We start from the raw sequence: 20,709 nt of genomic DNA on the forward strand, positions 1-20,709 counted from the left end.
GGTGTTAAAGATGGTTCTCCAGGCCAAGATCTCAGAGTTTGGCCATATCTCCATTCTCCATGTCTTGCTCCCTTACGGTATTATTTTTCCCAGAAATGTATTGCCGCATTAGAAAATCGCAAAATCCTTAACTACATCAATTGAATGCTACAAACCCAGTTGATCAGTAAGCAGTGAGTAAGGCTTGATAACTTGTTCCACTATGGGGAAGGAAATTTTGAGGCTACACAGAATTACTTTAGAATTGAAAGTAATGTCAGAGGGTGGTGGTCCACATTACATCTGATGTGAGAAGCACATGTCCTACAAAATCCCCTCTGTAGGGTTACTCTCCCTTATGCAGAAAACTAATTTTTGGCACATGTTTAAGACCCATACTTTATTTTGAATGTGCTGATTTCAAGTTGAACTATGGCCTTTGGCATATATCCTTAAACGGGAGTTTTTCATATGATTCAATGTGATGGAAGGTATTTGAGTAAAACAAATTTTTGTTTAAATACTTGATTTTTATTCACTAAAACCATCTATTAATTCTACATATAAATGTCAACTGTCAAAACTATTAACAATTCTGTTGGTATTGAAATTCTATTTAATATAGCAACGCTACTGGCTCAAGTATGAGTTTACACACTGATAAAGTGCAGTGGCATCTGAAACTTTGAGAGGGAACGCAAAAATAACTCTAGTCAAGTGGTTCCGTGTGCATGCTTTCTCCCACGGGGCTCAGTAAGCTGGTGTCAGTCAGTTCAGTGGTATGTTTCTTGTGTTCTGTTGTTTGTTTTCCTATTTCCACCCTTTGGCATTTAATGATGTAAATGACAAGGAGCAAAGAGTTTAGGTGAAATTATGTTTTTTGTTACAGAAAACCCCAGCAGAGATGATTGGGATGCTTTGGTAAGCCCTTTTAATGATGGTGCTTTGGGGACATCACATAGCTAAGAGTGGTTTTCTCATTTCAAATCTGGCAACATATCAACTGGAAATATAATACACCATGGCTGTACTCGGATGTCAAGAAATTCTGAAAACATTGCCACATGAGCAATTGGTCATGAGTGGACCATTGACCAAATTTCTGAGGAAAGAAAAGGGTCACGGATCACAGTCCAGCAAATTTTAACTGAGGGTTTGCACACGAGATGGGTGTCTGCAAAACTTGTTCCTCGCTCTCACTGCTGAATGAAGAGAAAACAGCTTCAATGTTTGCCACAGCTTGAAAAGTGAAGTGCAAAACTACAAAAAATTTTCTAAAATAAATGTGATTGGGAAAGAGTGGTAGTGCTACAGGTGTGATCTGGAGTCAAGGAGTCAAAGCATTTGTGGAGCCAGTGGAAAACTCGAATATCACCACGATCCGAGAAAGCACGTAAAGTGCAATCTGATGTGAAAACAATGTTGATCTGTGTTTTTGATATCAGTGAAATTGTCCACAGAGTTCATTCCCCCAGCACAAACAGTGAACCAACATTTTTATCTGTAAGTGTTAGGTCAATTACAAGAGAGTATGCGACCGAATCGGCCAGAACTCTGGAGAAATGGGAACTGGTTGCTCGACCACAACAATGCTCCAGCCCACATAGCTCTGGTGGTCCAACGGTCTGTGGCGAACAACAGTGATTGTGCCTCATCCACCCTACTCACCCATCAGGCTCTCTCTGATGGTTTTTTGTTTCCTCGGATGAAGCAAACTGTGAAAGGAAAGCAAGTCATTCGTTTGAATGAGATCAAAAAACAGGGTAGCAGCTTCGAACAGTATCCTGCCACACGAGCTCCGGAACTGTTTTCAGCAGTAGCAAAAGCATTAGGCCAAGTGCATCATTGCACATGGATGATACTTTGAAGGGGACTAAAATACTGTAAATGTATGGTTCAATAAAAATGCAGAGTAAAAATTCCAGTTATTGAGCCCCCTCGTAAACTCTCAATTCCTGATAGAAAGCAGGCGAGTAACTCCCAGAAACTCGCATAAAACAAGAGATTGTCGATCCTGAGATGGGCAGTAGCATGTAACTCCACAAGTGACCCAATTTGCCAGTGTTGCTTAGAATGCTCATTGTATTTGTAACTGTGGTGTGCCGTGCTGTACTCTGCTGAGGTGCGGACCATCTCGAAGCTGACGTGGACAGCACTGTCAAAACTTCAAGGTACTGCAGTCTACACAGACTCAAACTGAAGGGCGCGATGTGGATTCCACACTGACAAGACTCTGCGACAGTGCGTGCTCCACCACAGCCTCACACAGCCCCCCCGACATGGCCTCCGACGTCACCGAATGGCTAGTCCTCGAAATTTTGGCTGCCACTTGTGCGAGAAGTGCAGGCCGTGTGAGAAGTGCTTTCCTTCTCCTGTAAAGCCAAGACAACAGAATCATTTTCTGCCAAGTTCCAGGATGTAGATATTCGGGGAAATGAACTCACTGATACGGCAGCTGAGGCGGCTTTCTCCCCTCCACTTCCTGCTCACTGTAAAGTTCCCCATGTAGGCTGTCCCCTCATTTGTGACCAGGAAGCCCACGTGTCGGTGGACCACGCAGTTGCTGAAAGTGAGGAATAATGAAGAACGTTCTGTAAAACATTGTGTGACTGTGGTTTACCTCCTTCCACCTCAGATTTCTGAAGGAGTAGCCCTTAAATGGTGCAGTGTTACATGGCTTTATGCTTAATTACAGACTTACTATTTTATGAGTTAATTTGTTTTCACCACGTAATGCACGCTGTTTACGTCCTTCTTCGTTGCTGAGCGATGTATCACTTTTCGTTCTGACACTGCAATTCTTTCTTTCCTATATCTTTACTACTTTTTATCTATATAAATGATGAACTATTGGTTTTGCCGTTTAACAACTTTTTAATAACTGTGGAAGTATTACAGGCATCAGGTCCCACCTAATGTGTCACCTGCCTATACGTTTTGCGTGAACCTTTCAAGACTCGATTTATCTGTTTACAAAGAGAAAGCAGGATATCTATTCCTTTGACATCGTCCAACAACGACCTAGGCAGCTCGATGCCCTCGCGGCCCATACTCTTCCGTGGCTCGCGGTAGTTTGCAGCATTCGTTTTATTCCTTGCCCACTTGCCGCTACGTCGATCTTTCGTGGTGATTGTCGGGCAACGTCTTCCACGTTATCTGCAACATAAACTTTCTTCCCACAGTATTTCTGAAAACCCAAAAACAAACTTAAAGAACATAATAATAAAAACTGTTCTTACAATTATTCGTATAAGTCTTCGTCGATTTAATGAGGGGTGGGACAGGCCTAAGCCTTGACACCACAACGGCTTGGAATAGAACATTGCCCATTGACGTGTTGCTTCCTCGTAAGATGCAAGGGAGCCTCTGGTGTGGCACAGATGTGGGACACGGGTATCAATATGAAATATTTTAATGGAGTGTGTTTTGTATGACAGTTATTGTTCAATTGTGTGCTGGAGAAAATCGTGCGTGAATGGAACAAGATATGCCCGCCATCTGTTAAGATTGGAAGAAAGATTCAACTTAACTGCCTTGCATCTGCAGATGATTTGGTGCTGTTAGAAAACAATATTGATGAAGCAAAGGTTCAGATAGAACTGGAACGATTAGGGGCAAAGGTTGGATTGCAAATTTCGTTTGAGAAAACAGAAATGATGCCCAGCTTCCCAGTTGACGCATCCCATATCATACTACATAATGATCAAAAAATTAAATTAGTAAAAAAGTTTAAATATATTGATGAGATTATTACCTGGAATGTTAATGAAAGAGCATCAATAGACAGTAGAACATTAAAACTTCAGTGAGTGCAGAGAACCGTGTGGCCAACCTACAAAAAACAATGTCTCTCTATAAATGCTAAATTTCGACATTACATCTGTCATAAAACTGGAAGCAACATATGCAAGTGAAAAACTATTCAGACTAAATACTTGAGTAACAACTGATAAATTGCAGAAAGTTGATACAAGAATACTCTGAACAATTATCAATAAGAAACACCAAGGTAAGGGCAGTGGAGACTTTTGCCCAATTCAGTAGTTTATATAGAAAGTGAATCCATTATTGATACAATGCAGGAAAGGAGGATTGCAATTTTTGGCCACATCTCGCCTACCAAATACTAGAATCCTGAAGCAACTTTTTGACTACTTCTGAAACAGTAAAACCAAAAACATTTGGTTTGAAGTAGTACAAAGTATTTTAAACATAGCTGCGCAACAGCAACGGTTCCACGTAATAAGATTAAAAACAGCCGACCAGTTGCAATGGATAAAGTAATCTTTACCTAGGTTTCAGCAGATTTAAATCTATCTTCTTCAGAAGGCGGGCAGTATTACATTAATATGGAATGATATGTCGTTGTCGTTTTTACAAATATCTGCATAGATCCATTAGTCCAAATAAAATATAGCCCTGAAAATAGGGTTTGTCAAGTAAATAAAAATTAGTGCATGGAAGTTGCAGAGCTCACAAGTGATCTAGATGAACTGAACATCACCACACACCAAATTCAACACAGACAAGGGAAACTGCTTCTGAAGAACAAATACACACGGCTGACATTCAAACCATCAGAACGGAAGAAGTATGTCATATCTGCAAAAGAACGAGCAGCCAGATCACAGTGAATGGAGAAGTTTTGGGAAATGAAAGAATTGCTGACTGCTAAGACCTAAACTTAATCATTGTAAGCTCTGTTGTGTTATGTTTGATTTTAATGCTCCAATGTGGGTGTAAACTATAACTGGGTGACCTCTTTTGATGCTAGTCAATTGTCAGGATGAGCATTACTGCAAAGGGCATTTGATTCTAAAGCATTATGTCAGGGTGAAAAACACTAAATAAATTACTTTTTCTCTCTTAACAACATGTGGGCAGGGTGGGTTCTTCCTTGGCTCGGGTATGAGGTAGAATGAAACAGCATTTTTACACAAGATAACTGTTATTGAAAGATTTGTACCATGGTTTCCTTACTGGATTGTTCTGGCTGGGAGAGAGGCAGCTGTGTCATCTGCAAAGCCTTCATGCTGCGTGAGCAGCGGCGTCTGATTACACCTGGCGGTGTGTATCTTGTGTCGCCGTCTCGCCCAGTTGACTGGAGACGCGCGTTGTGCTGTGGTCCGTTTAGTTATTGAGAATGAAGTCGTGCAACGGATGGTGATACCTTGGATGTGGCGTCCCAGTGTTTCTCTTCTCTAAGTGGCCGTGTGTGTCATGTGTCGACCAGCGGAGCGGCACGGCGGGGGAAGGCCAGTGTCCCGGACTCGAACAACGGACTCCAACTTGCCAGTCTTTGGCTGTCAGATCTGCATCACCAGCTCACAGGTGACTGATGATGTGAGGCAGTCTCCTTCCCGTCCTCAAGAGTCACCCGGGTACGTAAAAATCAGACTTCAAATACCTACTAACTTCTGTCTTCTGGCAGTAACGCTGCTGCTCGCTATTCCATTACAGCGGCGGACTCGGTGCTTCTGTGTACGATGTAGTCTCTTCCTGCATGACAGTCTTGAGCACAGACTGAACTGTACTAAAGGTGAAAAACTACTCTCGGGCCGACGGCGTTGCGCGTATTTATTTACTTCAGTTCACTGGAGGTGAAAGACTCCACGGTCATTGCCTCTTCTGTCATGTTGAAAAGCTTCTCGAAGAATCTTCTTAACGTCAGTCATCGGCTCTTGGAATGTAGGCGAGGGCCTTTGATCACGTGGGACAATTGAGAAACACGTGAGCCGGTCGGGCGATGCCCTGACGGCTGAATCGACAGCGCCCGCTTATGTGGGGAGCGCGACGGCTTCTCCCGACGTGCTGACTTGCCAGCGCCGGCCGTTGCCACTGCTGTTCCGCCAGCTGTTTGCCAGTGTGTAATTCTTCTAAACTAAACTAAGTTTTTCATTTATTTCCTAATTTCTACTTCACTTCACATTGATTTCACCAATTTATTTACCTATCTTAAGTACCATTCAACACTATATAAATAAATAAATAAGACCTGGATCTCCCACTGGACATGCCCTCTATTATAACTGATAAGGAGGCGGTGGTGGTCGTGTTTTAAGATTTTATTTTTTGGCTGGTGTCAGGGGAATTTTTCCACAAATATTGGATGTGAGATTTTAATGTCGCAGGCGGGCTTGGTCACTCAGTATTTATAATTGTCATCCAGCCACAGCCATCTGTCCCCTTTTTACTGCGTCTTTACTGGTATTTTAGCCACTGTTTCCTCTAGTTGTCATCCAGTGCCTTGTCGGGGCTTTGTTACTGGCCTTTCTGAAACTCATCTTGTCATGATTACCTTTCAGTTCTCGTGGAGCTAAGCAACTTGTTCTTCCATTTTTATTGGGTTTTCATCACAGTCACCAGTATATAATTAATCTAAGGGCCCTGATAACCTTGTTGTTCAGTGCCCTAAGTCATCTCCTCCTTCCCACCAAATTGTGTCGGTCACCAGTTGCCAAATTAGAAAATACTGCCTCCCAATAGTAAGTTTCCCCTCACCCATCTCCAAACCAGAGACTCTCATAAAAAAATACCACATCACTTTCTGATGTTAGTCACAAAATAAAATACGCCCCTACTATTAAAAATGCTCAGTTCAACTGTGTGTGCGACGTCACACTCTAGTACGCCAATCACGTTTTCCCACCTATATCGCTGGCCTCACATCAGTGACGCTTACAAATTTGAATAATTTAGTAACACTTATTTCACGGTATGCCAGGATTTAATCTGCTTCATCTGCAGCATCGTATGACAGACCTGAGTTACACGGGACGAAATCGCCCTCAGTGTGTCAGTGACCACTGTCACGCAAGCTGGACATAAGCATTAGGCTACCCACACTCATAAAGGTTAACAGCTTGCACCCCCCCCCTCCCCTGCCCCACGTGTATTCTGTAAACCAAACAGAAAAACAGTGCACATGTAAGCTGTACCTAATGCCCATGACAGTCGGATTAAAAATTCGTCTCTCTACAAAGGACGATGATGGTTTGTGTATTTTGTCTCATTGTATTTGATGAGCTCTCTCTCTACATGTACAAGGGGGACCCAAAAGAAACATGACTCTGAGGGTGCTGCCACCCATAAACGTAGTGCAGGGTTCTCACGCTAGATGGTGTTAGTAGAGACCTTCGTGAAACAGCTGTGCAGACGGCTTCAGTGTAGAGCTGAATGTGCAAGTGTGCTATTGTGTTTCTCTGTTGGCGGGTTACCTCTGCGAAGTCATTATGGCAACTTCAAAAGAACAGTGTGTGTGTGTGTGTGTGTGTGTGTGTGTGTGTGTGTGTGTGTGTGTGTGTGTGTGTGAACTTCTGTTTCCTGCTTAAAAAAACTGCAACAGACGCACTGTGCTGCGGTGTCAGCACCACACATTCTGCCACGTCCTCCAATGTAAAACCCTGGACTGACTGGTCTTCACAAGCCTCCTTAAGGAGAGGGGGCTTACACGTCTCTGCAGGTGCTGTGGCTTTGCCGCATTTCTCTTCCCGTCTGAGATCTTGTCCTTGTACTCGCAACAAACAGAGTGCTACACAGTGGCACCTCGACAACTGGTATATGCAGACAACCACTGGCAGCTTCTGCGATGTGGTGCGGCAGCCTATCTGTGAAGACAGGGCTTCTGGCTGCCAGTATTACTCTGTGTGCCTCCGTCTTGCCATCTCTGGTAGCCGTTTGAAGCACAGAGCATTAGACTACTGAATTTCTGGTGGAAATTGATTAAATTGAATACACACTGAAGAAATGAAAATGACAATTTATTGCTTTTTATACATTTGAATGAATGTTGAAGGGTGTCTTCATCTGAAGCCACTGTGGCAAGTCTTAGCGACACTCACAATATATGAAAAACTTGCAAGATACCCTGGATATGAATGAATCAAATCTTCTCGGGTGACAAGCATAAGCAAACATCACCTTTTAAAACTCCATCGGGATCAATGAAGGTGTTTTTCATAGCACAGTTGGCATAACATTTTAGAATCCCGTGCTGTAGCATGTGTTTTGCTTCTGACTTTCTCTTTTCTGTGGGCACCTGTGGTTTGAATATCTCACGGTGTGGTGTATTATGTGATGAACATGGTAAGCCTTTCACATATCTAGTATGTGCTAAACCAGCTACAACATTCCTTCTAAATTTTTAGACTTGCAAACTCCTACCAGTGTACATCACAACTGATACATCAACAAAATACCAAGAGAATATTACCAAGGACCTTCCTGCTTTTCTTTCAGTTGTATAACATCCTTTGTTCACATGATATGACCTTGCAGCAATTTGCTTTTTTGCTACTATCAGCCTCCTTTCTGTTCACAACTGAAACATCATCTGGAGGATTGATAATAGTTAGAAGAAATTGTCCTTCCATTTTTCTAGAGGGTATTCCATCATCCCTCACTGACCATTCAGAATCCACTCTACTGAGTCCTTTGTCATGCTTCATTTGTTCCAGACCTTTGAGGTCACAACTGCGTGTCCCATGTTGTTTCAGTTTTTCCACAAAGGACACCCTTGTGAAGCAGTTATCAAAAACATTGTTTCCATTCCAGACATTCCCACAAATAAAACTATTTCTCCTAAATGAACCTCAGCTGTACCTATGTTCCTAGTGTACACTGGACTCGCATTCAGGAGGATGACTGTTCAATCCTGTGTCCGGCCATCCTGATTCTGGTTTTCTGTGATTTCCCGAAATGGCTCCAGGCAAATGCCCAGATGGTTCCTTTTGAAAGGGCACAGCTGACTTCCTTCCCTAATCTGATGAGATCGATGACCTCGCTATCTGGTCTCCTCCCTAAGAACAACCCAACCCTAGTGTAAACTTCAAAATCACAAACACACTAATTTACTAGCCCAAAGTCATACCATGTATCCTCATCTGATGAGTTTCTTGGGCATTTATTATTTATTACTAATCCTATCTTTTAATGTCACCAAGCATTCATCAACTGGCTGACTTTAGGTGGGGCATAACTCTCTTCGAAACCTTAACTCAATATGTCAAACATAAGTCTTACCTTGCAAAGCTTATTGTAATGTAGAGACTCTTGTTTTTGGCGTCACATTGTTGTTATTCAAATGAATGTGTGGTGGTAACCCTCCAAACCTATTTATGGACATGAGTGAACTGGCACAATTGTCCCTCAACAGTTTACAGCAAGAGCAACTTCCACGGTAACTACAAGGTTGTTTTATACCCACAAGAATATTTTTTGCTAGAAAAACGAACATTTTGTATTTGAATACTGGTTTAAATGGTTCATTTTCTTGAGAGGCATTAAAGTTAGTGTGAAATGCTATGTAACCAATCAAATTGTCACAGAAAAAATTGAAATTGTCTGGCGCCATGTTGTTACCTTCATCTTTCAATTTACCTTTTATACCAACATACTCATTTTAGTCATGACACTTTGTACTTCCACAACAAATTTTACTCCATGTATTAGTGGCAAGAGAAGATAAAGGCAAACCATCATCACTGCTAAAATTATATTCATCATTACTTTCATCCTCAAATGATTAGGCCCCACATGATTTTATGTGGTGTCTTCCAGTGTCACTTTCTTCTGCAGTGATGTCTAGAACAAGATCAGGATTAGTATCAAGGTCACTTTGATCACTTCTAATTTAGGTTCAGACATAACTTCATCCAAAAGGTCTAATATTCCTTTTACATGTGATGATTTCCTATTTATTATGTTCTGGGGAAGAAAAGATACAGGTTAGATTTGGACACGTCTGGTGAAGCACAGTAGCCCCATACGAAGCTACTATTTTTATTATTGTGAAATCTGTTCACTACTTTGCAGCAACACTATAACAAAAATGAATGAATGACATCCTGCTTTATCAGTCATTTTGCAGTAGTGGTACTTTTTGCAGAGTTCCTTGTAACCTGTCTATTTACATTTACTGTTACAAAAGTAAATTAACAAACTAGGCAGCCTGGGACATTATCGGTAACTTACATAATTTCAGGACATCCATTTCCTGTATTTTGCATCTACAGTCACTGCTTATCTCATCAAAAAGTATGGATACCTATAATCTCTTCACCACTGTAACCACTGAATTAAGTAGCCAGAGTATTCACTGATAATCTTATCAGATGACATGGTTTCAGCTGTGTTGTCAAATGGGTTGACATTAATTCTCAGCAACTGGTCCTGACAGCCATGCAAGTACATTTTTTGATCAATTTGAAACCTGACTAAATGAGATTCTAAACTGAAATCTATTTAAAGTAGTCACCCTTCACATCAAACACAGTATGTGAGGTGAGTTTTTTCTCTTTTTAAGCAATCTAAAACCAATAATCTTTCCAATTATTTTGTTCCATGTTGCACAATGTGGAACTTCATTTACCATTGCTAAAATTCTTAGTGTTGGAAACGAAGCTTTTGCTTTCACCAAGAACATGTGTGGCTGCCTTATCTGCAACACTGATACTCGTGAATGCCTTCTCACAGAGTTAATAAAAGATATTTCTCCTTACACAGAGCCAGTTAATATAGGTAAGTTATCTGCGCTTCTTCACTTGCGGTAACCGAATGATGTACTCACGAGTTGCAGTATCATAAGTAACCCCCCCCTTGCCCTGACATAGGCTCGCAGCAATACGACAGCTAAGAACAGGGGTGCCTGTACTGACACGAATGAAAATGCACACACAAATTTCAGACTGTGTTTAAGAAATGCTGAACACTACTGCAGAAGAGAATCTGAGAAAGACTTTGGAAAATGACTTCAAAGTATACCACACTGGAAGGTCATCGAAAATGAGCACGTGTATTTGGAACATGGTGAGGTTCAACTACTACATCGTGAGGTTCAAATACTACAAATGCTACTCTGGAGCAGTGTCAATAAGAGCTCTGCAATTCTGTGCCTGTCAAACATGTGACCTACTGCCAGCAAACTAACTGTAAAAAAAATTCTGTTTAGAATGCTCAAGGATGTTGAAGGTAGCAGTTTAGGAAGTTTCACATGCGGAAGTAAGACCAGTATGAGGAGAAAAAAGAATGGGGGAGGGGAAAGAGAGCAGGTAAATATTTGAATAATTCAATGACATATTTTGCAGTTTACCAGGGCTTTACTTGCTAAATCGGCAAATGGTTGTACAGCCCCATGCTGCTCAGTATATCTAGTACTGCCTTCCTATTGAATGCCAGGGTGAGCTAGAGAGGTGTCCTACCATAGCTGGCAGCACACTGGTCCGCCTCCAACCGCAACAGGAGGTTCACAACAGCTGCTTCACCATATGTGGCGGCAATCTGCAAAGCCATCTGCACACAGCCGTCCCACGCGTCTTTGTCCGCACCGTGAAACAGCAGGACCATCACGACACCCTGTCTGCCGTATGCTGCTGCTACGTGGAGGGTAGTCTGCTGCCAGTCACTCCACACAGTGACATTGGCACCTGACTCCAGCAGCCAGTTTACAGCTGAGGTGTCACCACACTTCGCCGTTCTGTGAATTGCAGTGTAGCCATTTTCACACTGGCTGTTGATGTCCATTCCATGTTGCAGGATCACAAACAGTTCAGCCAAGTTGCCATACTTTGCAGCTTCATGCGTCCCCTCTTTGTGACACTGGCAAGCATAGAGATGATTTCTCACAGAAATTTGTCACAGTAGATGATGGCAAAATCATTAACCAAACCAACTGAAGGCTAGAAAGCCACACAATCGGTGAGAAATCTGGACTAAGATTTGAAAGTTTGCTCCAGCATGGGGAAGGAGATTGTGAGGTCACACAGAATTACTTGACGTTTTTAGAACTCTAAGAAACTTCATTGGGTGGTATACCGCATTAGACCTGGCACAGGAAGCGTAATCCCAACAGATCACCAATTTCGTTGAACTTTTGCACCAACTTAGTAAATATAAATGTGAGAGACTCCTGTGGTACATAAGTGCTGCTCAACCTTTTTTGAGAAATTGGCACTCTAAATTTCACCAGTCTGTCGGGTACCATAAAACAAAGCCAGCAATCTGACAGGCACTTTATGCTACCAATTACGGCAGCGTGTCCTCGAACTGCTTGTCGGTCTAGTCCTTCATGCTACCCATCCACTGCACATTTATTGTTATGACAAATGATGATTAAACTTAAATAATAATAAAAATAGAAAGAATAATAAAAATAATAATAAATAATATTAAAAATAATAATATAAATACACATGTGGGAGGTACAATAAAGATATGAGGAGTTGCGTCAAATTTACCATTTCTCTCTCAATACAGTTCAGCATATCACACTAAAGTTGTACCTGACTACATGTTGTTGTTGTTGTTGTTGTTGTTGTTGTTGTCATCGTCTTCAGTCCCGAGGCTCGTTTGATCCAGCTCTCCATGCTACTCTATCCTGTGCAAGCTTCATCATCTCCCAGTACCTACTGCAGCCTACATCCTTCTGAATCTGCTTAGTGTATTCATCTCTTGGTCACCTTCTACAATTTTTACCTTCCACGCTGCCCTCCGATGCTAAATTTGTGATGCCTTGATGCCTCAGAACATGTTCTACCTACCGGTCCCTTCTAGTCAAGTTCTCCCACTAACTCCTCTTCTCCCCAATCCTATTCAATACCTCCTCATTAGTTATGTGATCTACCCATCTAATATTCAGAATTCTTCTGTCGTACAACATTTCGAAACCTTCTATTGTCTACTTGTCCAAACATCCATGTTTCACTTCCATACAGGGCTACACTCCACACAATACTTTCAGAAAAGACTTCCTGACGCTTAAATCTATACTCGATGTTAACAAATTTCTCTTCTTCAGAAATTATTTCCTTGCCATTACCAGTCTACATTTTACATCCTCTCTACTTCGACCATCATCAGCTATTTTGCTCCCCAAATAGCAGAACTCCTTTACTATTTTAAGTGTCTCATTTCCTAATCTAATACCCTCAGCATCACCCGACTTAATTAGACTACATTCCATTAACCTAGTTTTGCTTTTGTTGATGTTCATCTTATATCCTCCATTCCGTTCAACTGCTCTTCCAAGTCCTTTGCTGTCTCTGACAGAATTACAATGTCATCAGCGAACCTCAAAGTTTTTATTTCTTTTCCATGGATTTTAATACCTACAGTGAATTTTTCTTTTGTTTCCTTTGCTGGTTGCTCAATTTACTGAATAACACCTGGGGTACGCTACAACCCTGTCTCACTCCCTTCCCAACCACTGCTTCCCATTCATGCCTCTTGACTCTTACAACTGTCATCTGGTTTCTGTACAAATTGTAAGTAGCCTTTCGCTCCCTGTATTTTACCCCTGCCACCCTCAGAATTTGAGAGTATTCCAGTCTACATTGTCAAAAGCTTTCTCTAAGTCTACAAATGCTAGAAACGTAGGTTTGCCTTTCCTTAATCTAGCTTCTAAGATTAGTCGTAAGGTCAGTATTGCCTCACGTGTTCCAATATTTCTGCGGAATCCAAACTGATCTTCCCCGAGGTCGGCTTCTACCAGTCTTTCCATGCGTCTGTAAAGAATTCGCGTTAGTATTTTGCAGCTGTGACTTATTACACTGATAGTTCAGTAATTTTCACATCTGTAAACACCTGCTTGCTTTGGGATTGACATTATTATGTTCTTCTTGAAGTCTGAGGGTATTTCGCCTGTCTCATACATCTTGCTCACCAGATGGTAGAGTTTTGTCAGGACTGGGTCTCCCAAGGCCGTCAGTAGTTCAAAGGAATGTTGTTTACTCCCTGGGCCTTGTTTCAACTCAGGTCTTTCAGTGGTCTGTCAAACTCTTCAGCTGACTACATAATTTATACATAAATATTCATTCCATCATGATCTCTTAGGTCAACTATACATCTCTCAAAGTATACCACAATGATTATTGGTATAATATTTTTCCCTTTTTAAACAAATGTCTATCGTAACACTAAGACGTTTGTGAAAGCCCAGAAGAAAGCAATGACTGCCACCTCCTGCAACTGTGCTAATACTGTTGCCTGATGACTAGCATCCTCCTGTGATATTTGACAGGATCCTGGGACTTTCAAACTGTTTCTTGCAAATGATTTGGCAGCACATTGTGCGAGAGCAGCTTTTGAGGGATTTAAATGAGCACAGCAAAAAGTAAGCAGGAAGACCTATTTGGTGTATCCATCCACAGCATGCACTCTACCCCGAGAAACACATATCAAGTAACTGATTTGATTTGATTTATTTCATCTCGTCTCCAGTACAACAAATCACATGATCTGAGTATTTTATGTTACATGTCAATATATAATTTTAGGGATTTAGTATGCAGACTTAAAAATAACGAGTACAGTTATCAAACAGTTTTGTAGCGGTACAATATGTTCACATTTTTTGTACAAAGTGTACTTTCATATATACAGAGATGTTAGTTGCACTGTTTATCACCACATCATTCATAAACTCCTCCACTGAATAACATCTTTCCACTAAGAGTTCATGTAAATTTTTCTGTAGATGACCAATTTCCATGCTCAGTATATCACAGATCTTTAATTTATTGTATATTTTCATGCTCATGTGTTGAGGAGTCATAGAATTTAGCTTTAATAGGTGTGGGTGGGAGCATAAAATGTTGTTATTGCCTAGTTGTGTAAATGTTTGAAGTGAAAGTCTTTGAAAAGTTCAGGTTTAATGTGCAGGAAAATTAGAATTTCAAGAACGTATAGTGATGGTTCCGATAATATATTTTGTTTCAAACAATAGGTGACATGTGCGGCACACCACCTTCCAAATGATTCTTCTTTGAAGTTTTAATATGCTTAGCATATAACTTGAATTACCCCAAGAAATTATGCCACATCTGATGACAGATTCGAAGTAACTATGGTACACAATTTTTCGTCTGTCCATGTCTCTTACATTGTGTAACATTCCAATTGCAAAAGAAAGGGTATTTGGTTTGTTAACTAAATATTGATTATGGCTGCCAGCATATGTTTTCGTCGAATTTTAGTCCTAAGAATTTCACTGTGGTTGCTGGTTCTATCTTCTCATTTTTATGTATGATATAGATCTCACTTGGTTTACATTGTTTTGTTTAAAACTGTGGGAGTTGTGTTTTTGTAATATTTAGTTTCAGACCATTTAATTGCAGAGCTATTTTTTCAGTCAGCAACGAAGTATCATTTGCAAATAGGACTGGCTTTGCATTGATGTTAAAGGGTAAATCATTTATATAAAGCTGGGAGAGAATCGGTCCCAAAACCGATCACTGGGGACACCTAGTGATATAGATCCCCATTTCAATGAGTAATTTGCAGTTAGATGTTGTTATAACTTTTTGCTTTCTGTTTGTCAAATAAGGTGTCTCCTGCTGATCCCATATCTAATTTATAGAGCAGTATGGAGTAATTCAGTGACTCTGGTTTGTATATAGCAGCATGCATGGTGGATGAGATAAAGTTATTCTGAGGCTGATTGTACATATAAGTATTTTTTCATATTGAAATACCCAGTCCTCGTAAATGTTCAGACAGCTGCTCATTTGAGCTTACACCACCCAAAATTTAATTCCAGCACTTCATACTGAATATGTACGCACGGTTTTCTATGACAAAGTTTACATCATTTTAAATCACTACATTCAGTTAAAACATAAAAATGGGAAACAGTGCACATGCAATATATACTTAATGCCCACAGCAGTCAGGTTAAGAATATCACTTTCTCTCTACAAGAAAGCACAATTGTGTTGAGTTTTTATCTCTAAGTTACCAGTCTAGTCTACATTTATATCCCAAATGTGCATTAAATTATGGTAACAACTGACCGTAGTCTGCAACATTGCATTCAAAAATACAACAAAAGGATGTCAATGATTCATTATATCTTCAAAGCACAAAAATGCTCGTGGAGTGTTTCCTTACAGAATATGCATATCGAAAGTCCAGATTGTGAATTGTGTGAGGTTTACACTAGCAAAAGATAGATGGAAGGAGGCTTACTAGTCTCAAATCATTCCTTTGGAAAGTGTTTTGGAGAAAGCGCAGTACTTTCTAGGTACTACTTACAAAGACAGAGGAAAGTAAAATCTTATTAACCTCATTTTTGCTTCGACCAACTGCGAGATTTCTGCCATTAGCTGTGGGTGGCAGCTGGCCACACCCTCTCTCCAGCCCTCCACTTTCAAGTCCTCCGGAGGATCCTGGGAGATCACCTCGAGGCCAGCACCGCACACTCTGCCACATTTTCTACGGCCAGATTCTGGACCAACTGGTCCTCAAGAGCATCCTTCAGTAGAGAGAGGTCATATTTGTCGGCAGCTACCAGTAACTGTGCCATCTTGTGGATCCGCTTTCGCCCCATAGAACAGTAGCACCATCTCAGCACCCCCTCAGCAATATCCTGCCACTACAGGGAGGGCTATCTGCTGCCAGTCATTTCTTACCGTGGCATCGGCATCGGCATCGGCACCCGACCCCGGCAGGTAGTTTACGGCCATGATGCACGATGTCGCCAGCCTTCACCCCCTCCCCCCTACACAGTGCGGTGTAGCCATTTTCACACTGGCTGTCAACGTGTATTCCCTGTGCCAGGATCTTCGCCAGTTCGGCCAAGTTTCCATTCTCTGCAGCTTCCTGCATTCGATTCTCCATGATGCGTTGCTTTCTGGCACTGTGGTGAGCAAAGAGCTTTATTAATTACCACAGAAATATATTGCTGCAGTGGAAAATCACAATCTTTAACTACACCTGTCGAATTTTATAAACCCAGTTCATTAGCAAGCAATGTGTAAAGGTTGACAGTTTGTTCCAGTGTGGGAAGGATATTTTGGGGTTACACAGAATTACTTGACATTTTTAGAACTGAAAGTAATGTCAGAGGGTGGTGTTTCACAGTACATCTCATGTGGGAAGCACACATCCTACAAAATCCCCTGTTAAGGGTTACTTTTCCTTACGCTGAAAACTAATTTTGGCAGGTCACGTGCTAAAGACCCATCCTTTATTTTTACTATGTGAATTAAATGTTGAACTACGGCGTTTGGCATATATCCTCAAGTGAGAGTTTTGTCCATGATTTAATGTGATGGGTGGTATCTGAGTAAAACAAATTTTCGTTTAAATACTTCATTTTTATTAACTAAAACCGTCTATTAACTCTACATATAAATGTCGATAGTCAAAACTGTTAACAGTTCTGTTAGTGTTAAAATTCTATTTAATGACCAAGTGTATAGCAGCATTACTGGCTCACCTGAGTTTACACACTGATAAAGTATAGCGGCATATGAAACTTTGAGAGGGAACCCAAAAATAACATGAATAAAGTGGTTCCGTGTCAATGCTTTGTAATTACATATTGTACCACTAGGTAGTGCTACTTTGTAGCCTCCCACAATGCTCAGTAAGGTGGTATCAGTCTGTTCAGTGGTGTTTCTTGTGTTCTGTTGCTTGCAGCCCTATTCCCACCTTGTAGCATTTAATGATGGGGTTAACAAGTAGAAAAGAATTAGTGTGAAATTTTTTTCTCGGTTAGAGAAAACCACAGCAGAGACTATTAGGATGCTATGGTAAGCCCTTTCATTGATGCTGCGTTGGGAAAATCACTTCTCTAAAAGTAGTTTTCTCATTTCAAATGAGGTAACATATCTACTGGAAACGTACTGCACGCCACGGTTGTAATAGAATGTCAAGAGATGATGAAAACATTGCCATGAGCAATTGATGGTCATCATTGGACCATTGACCAAATTTCTGAGGAAAGAAAGGTGTCGTGGAGCATCATCATCATTTTGGACAGTTTCCAGCCACTGGCTGGGTCTGTCGGGAACACAAGCCTCTCCATCGTGTTCTGTCTTTCCACCATTCCCCCTCTTCCACCTTCTTCCAGTTCTCTCCTCTTCTCGTCACACATTCCTTCACTCCCTTCACCCATCTCTCTCTTGGTCTTCCTCTGGGCCTCTTCCCCTCCAGTTGCAGATCAAACATCCTCTTGTACACGAGATGGGTGTCTGCAAAATTTGTGACTCACTTCCTCACGGCTGCCTGAAGAGAAAACCGCTTCAATGTTTGCCACAGCTTGATGAGAGAAGTGCAAAACTATCCAAATTTTCCTAAAATAATTGTGATCGGGAATGAGAATCAGTGCTACAGTTACGATACGGAATCGAGGAGTCAAAGCAAGTGTGGAGCCAGCAGAAAAATCTTAATATCACGATGACACGAGTAAGCATGTCCAAAGTGAAAACAATGTTGTCCTGTGTTTTTGATGTCAGTGAAATTGCCCACAAGGAGTTTGTTCCTCCAGCACAAACAGTGACCCACCATTATCTGGAAGTCTTATGTAGATTACAAGAGAGTGTGACGGAATCAGCCAGAACTGGTGAAAGGTGAACTGGTTGCTCCACCATGGCAATGCTCCAGCCCACATAGCTCTGGTGGTCCAACAGTCTGTGGCGGGAAACAACACAGTGCTTGTGCCTCGTGCATCGTACTCACTCCATCAGGCTCTCTCTGATGTTTTTGTTTCCACAGGTGAAGCAAACTCTGAAAGAATAGTATTTCATTTGTGTGAATACATCAAAAAAGAGGGTAGCAGCTTTGAACAGTATCCTGCCACATGAGTTCTGGAACTGTTTTCAGCAGTAACAAAAGCATTGGGCCGAGTGCATCATTGCACATGGATGGTACTTTGAAGGGAACTTAAAGTACTTTAAATGTAGGGTTCAATAAAAATGCGTTATTGAGCTGCTTGTAAACCAACAATTCCTGATAGAAAGCAGTGACTGAGATTTCAGTGAGTTACCCCTCAAACTCGCATAAAACAAAAGATTGTCGATCCTGAGACAGGCAAGTGACCCAATTTGCCAGTGTCGCTGTACGCTGCCGAGATGCAGACCGTCTTGAAGCTGACGTGGACAGCTCTCCGTCAAAACTTGAAGGTGCTGCAGTCTACACAGACAGCGAACTGAGGACACTGGTGTGGAATCCACACTGATGGGACATTGTGACAGTACGTGCTCCACCACAGCATCACACGGAGTCCCCGACGGTGACTCCGACGTCACAGAATGGCTACTCCTCGAAATATTGGCTGCCACTTACGTGACAAGTGCAGGACGCTCTTCTTCTCCTGTAAAGCCAAGACAATGGAATCATTTTCTGCCAAGTTCCAGGCCATAGGTAATCAGGGAAATGAACTCAATGATTTGGCACCTTAGGGGGCTTGCTCCCCTCATTTGTGACCAGGAAGCCCATGTGGTGTCGGTGGACCGCACGGTTGCTGAAAGTGAGGAATAATGAAGTACGTTCTGTAAAACATTGTGTGACTGTGGTCTACCTCTTTCCAACTCCAATTTCTGAAGGAGTAGCATTTAAACGGCTTGGAATGTGACAGGCTTGCGAGCATACGTGCTGCGGTGTCAGCACCACACATTCTGCCACGTCCTCCAATGTAAAACCCAGGACTGACTGGTCTTCACAAGCCTCCTTAAGGAGAGGGGGCTTACACGTCTCTGCAGGTGCTGTGGCTTTGCCGCATTTCTCTTCCCGTCTGAGATCTCGTCCTTGTACTCGCAACAAACAGAGTGCTACACAGTGGCACCTCGACAACTGGTATATGCAGACAACCACTGGCAGCTTCTGCGATGTGGTGCGGCAGCCTATCTGTGAAGACAGGGCTTCTGGCTGCCAGTATTACTCTGTGCGCCTCCGTCTTGCCATCTCTGGTAGCCGTTTGAAGCACAGAGCATTAGACTACTGAATTTCTGGTGGAAATTGATTAAATTGAATACACACTGAAGAAATGAAAATGACAATTTATTGCTTTTTATACATTTGAATGAATGTTGAAGGGTGTCTTCATTTGAAGCCACTGTGGCAAGTCTTAGCGACACTCACAATATGTGAAAAACTTGCAAGATACCCTGGATATGAAAGAATGAAATCTTCTCGGGTGACAAGCATAAGCAAACATCACCTTTTAAAACTCCATCGGGATCAATGAAGGTGTTTTTCATAGCACAGTTGGCATAACATTTTAGAATCCCGTGCTGTAGCATGTGTTTTGCTTCTGACTTTCTCTTTTCTGTGGGCACCTGTGGTTTGAATATCTCACGGTGTGGTGTATTATGTGATGAACATGGTACGCCTTTCACATATCTAGTATGTGCTAAACCAGCTACAACATACCTTCTAAATTTTTTAGACTTGCAAACTCCTACCAGTGTACATCACAACTGATTCACCAACAAAATACCAAGAGAATATTACCAAGGACCTTCCTGCTTTTCTTTCAGTTGTATAACATCCTTTGTTCACATGATATGACCTTGCAGCAATTTGCTTTTTGCTACCATCAGCCTCCTTTCTGTTCACAACTGAAACATCATCTGGAGGATTTTATAAGAAATGGTCCTTCCATTTTTTATAGTGAGTATTCCATCATTCCTCACTGACCAATCAAATTTCACTCTACTGAGTTCTTTATCGTGCTTCGTTTGTTCCAGACCTTTGGGATCACAACTGTGTATCCCATATTGTTTCGGTTTTACCAAAAAAGACAAACATGTGAAGCATTTACCAAAAATGTGTAATGTTTCCATTCCAGACACTCCCACAAGTAAAATAAAACATTTCTCCTAAATTAACCTCAGCTGTACCTATGGTCCTAGTGTACACTGGACTCACATTTGGGAGGATGACGGTTCAATCCAGTGCATGGCCGACTTCCTCCCCCGTCCTTCCCTAATCCAATGAGACCGATGCCCTTGC

General features: G+C 41.6%; 1 protein-coding gene across 1 annotated transcript; it reads right to left on the reverse strand.

The window, feature by feature from the left end:
• Positions 1-11,160: 11,160 nt before the first annotated feature.
• On the reverse strand, positions 11,161-16,276 carry LOC124553539 (putative ankyrin repeat protein RF_0381). Its single transcript, XM_047127387.1, has 2 exons — positions 16,166-16,276; positions 11,161-11,574 (listed from the first exon to the last, which is right to left on the reverse strand). Exons 1-2 carry the CDS (start codon positions 16,274-16,276, stop codon positions 11,161-11,163), a joined length of 525 nt encoding a protein of 174 aa, XP_046983343.1.
• Between the last annotated feature and the right edge of the window lie 4,433 nt (positions 16,277-20,709).

This window comes from Schistocerca americana, chromosome 11 (assembly GCF_021461395.2).
Source record: "Schistocerca americana isolate TAMUIC-IGC-003095 chromosome 11, iqSchAmer2.1, whole genome shotgun sequence".
Classification (NCBI taxonomy): Eukaryota; Metazoa; Arthropoda; class Insecta; order Orthoptera; family Acrididae; genus Schistocerca; species Schistocerca americana.

Bases quoted from the DNA above. Each gene is read 5' to 3' on its own strand.
- LOC124553539 (XM_047127387.1), bottom strand. From the start codon at position 16,276: ATGGCACAGTTACTGGTAGCTGCCGACAAATATGACCTCTCTCTACTG. The intron at 11,575-16,165 runs GTGCTGGCCTCG...TATGCTTGCCAG, and splicing joins AAAATGTGGCAGAGTGTGCG to TGTCACAAAGAGGGGACGCA.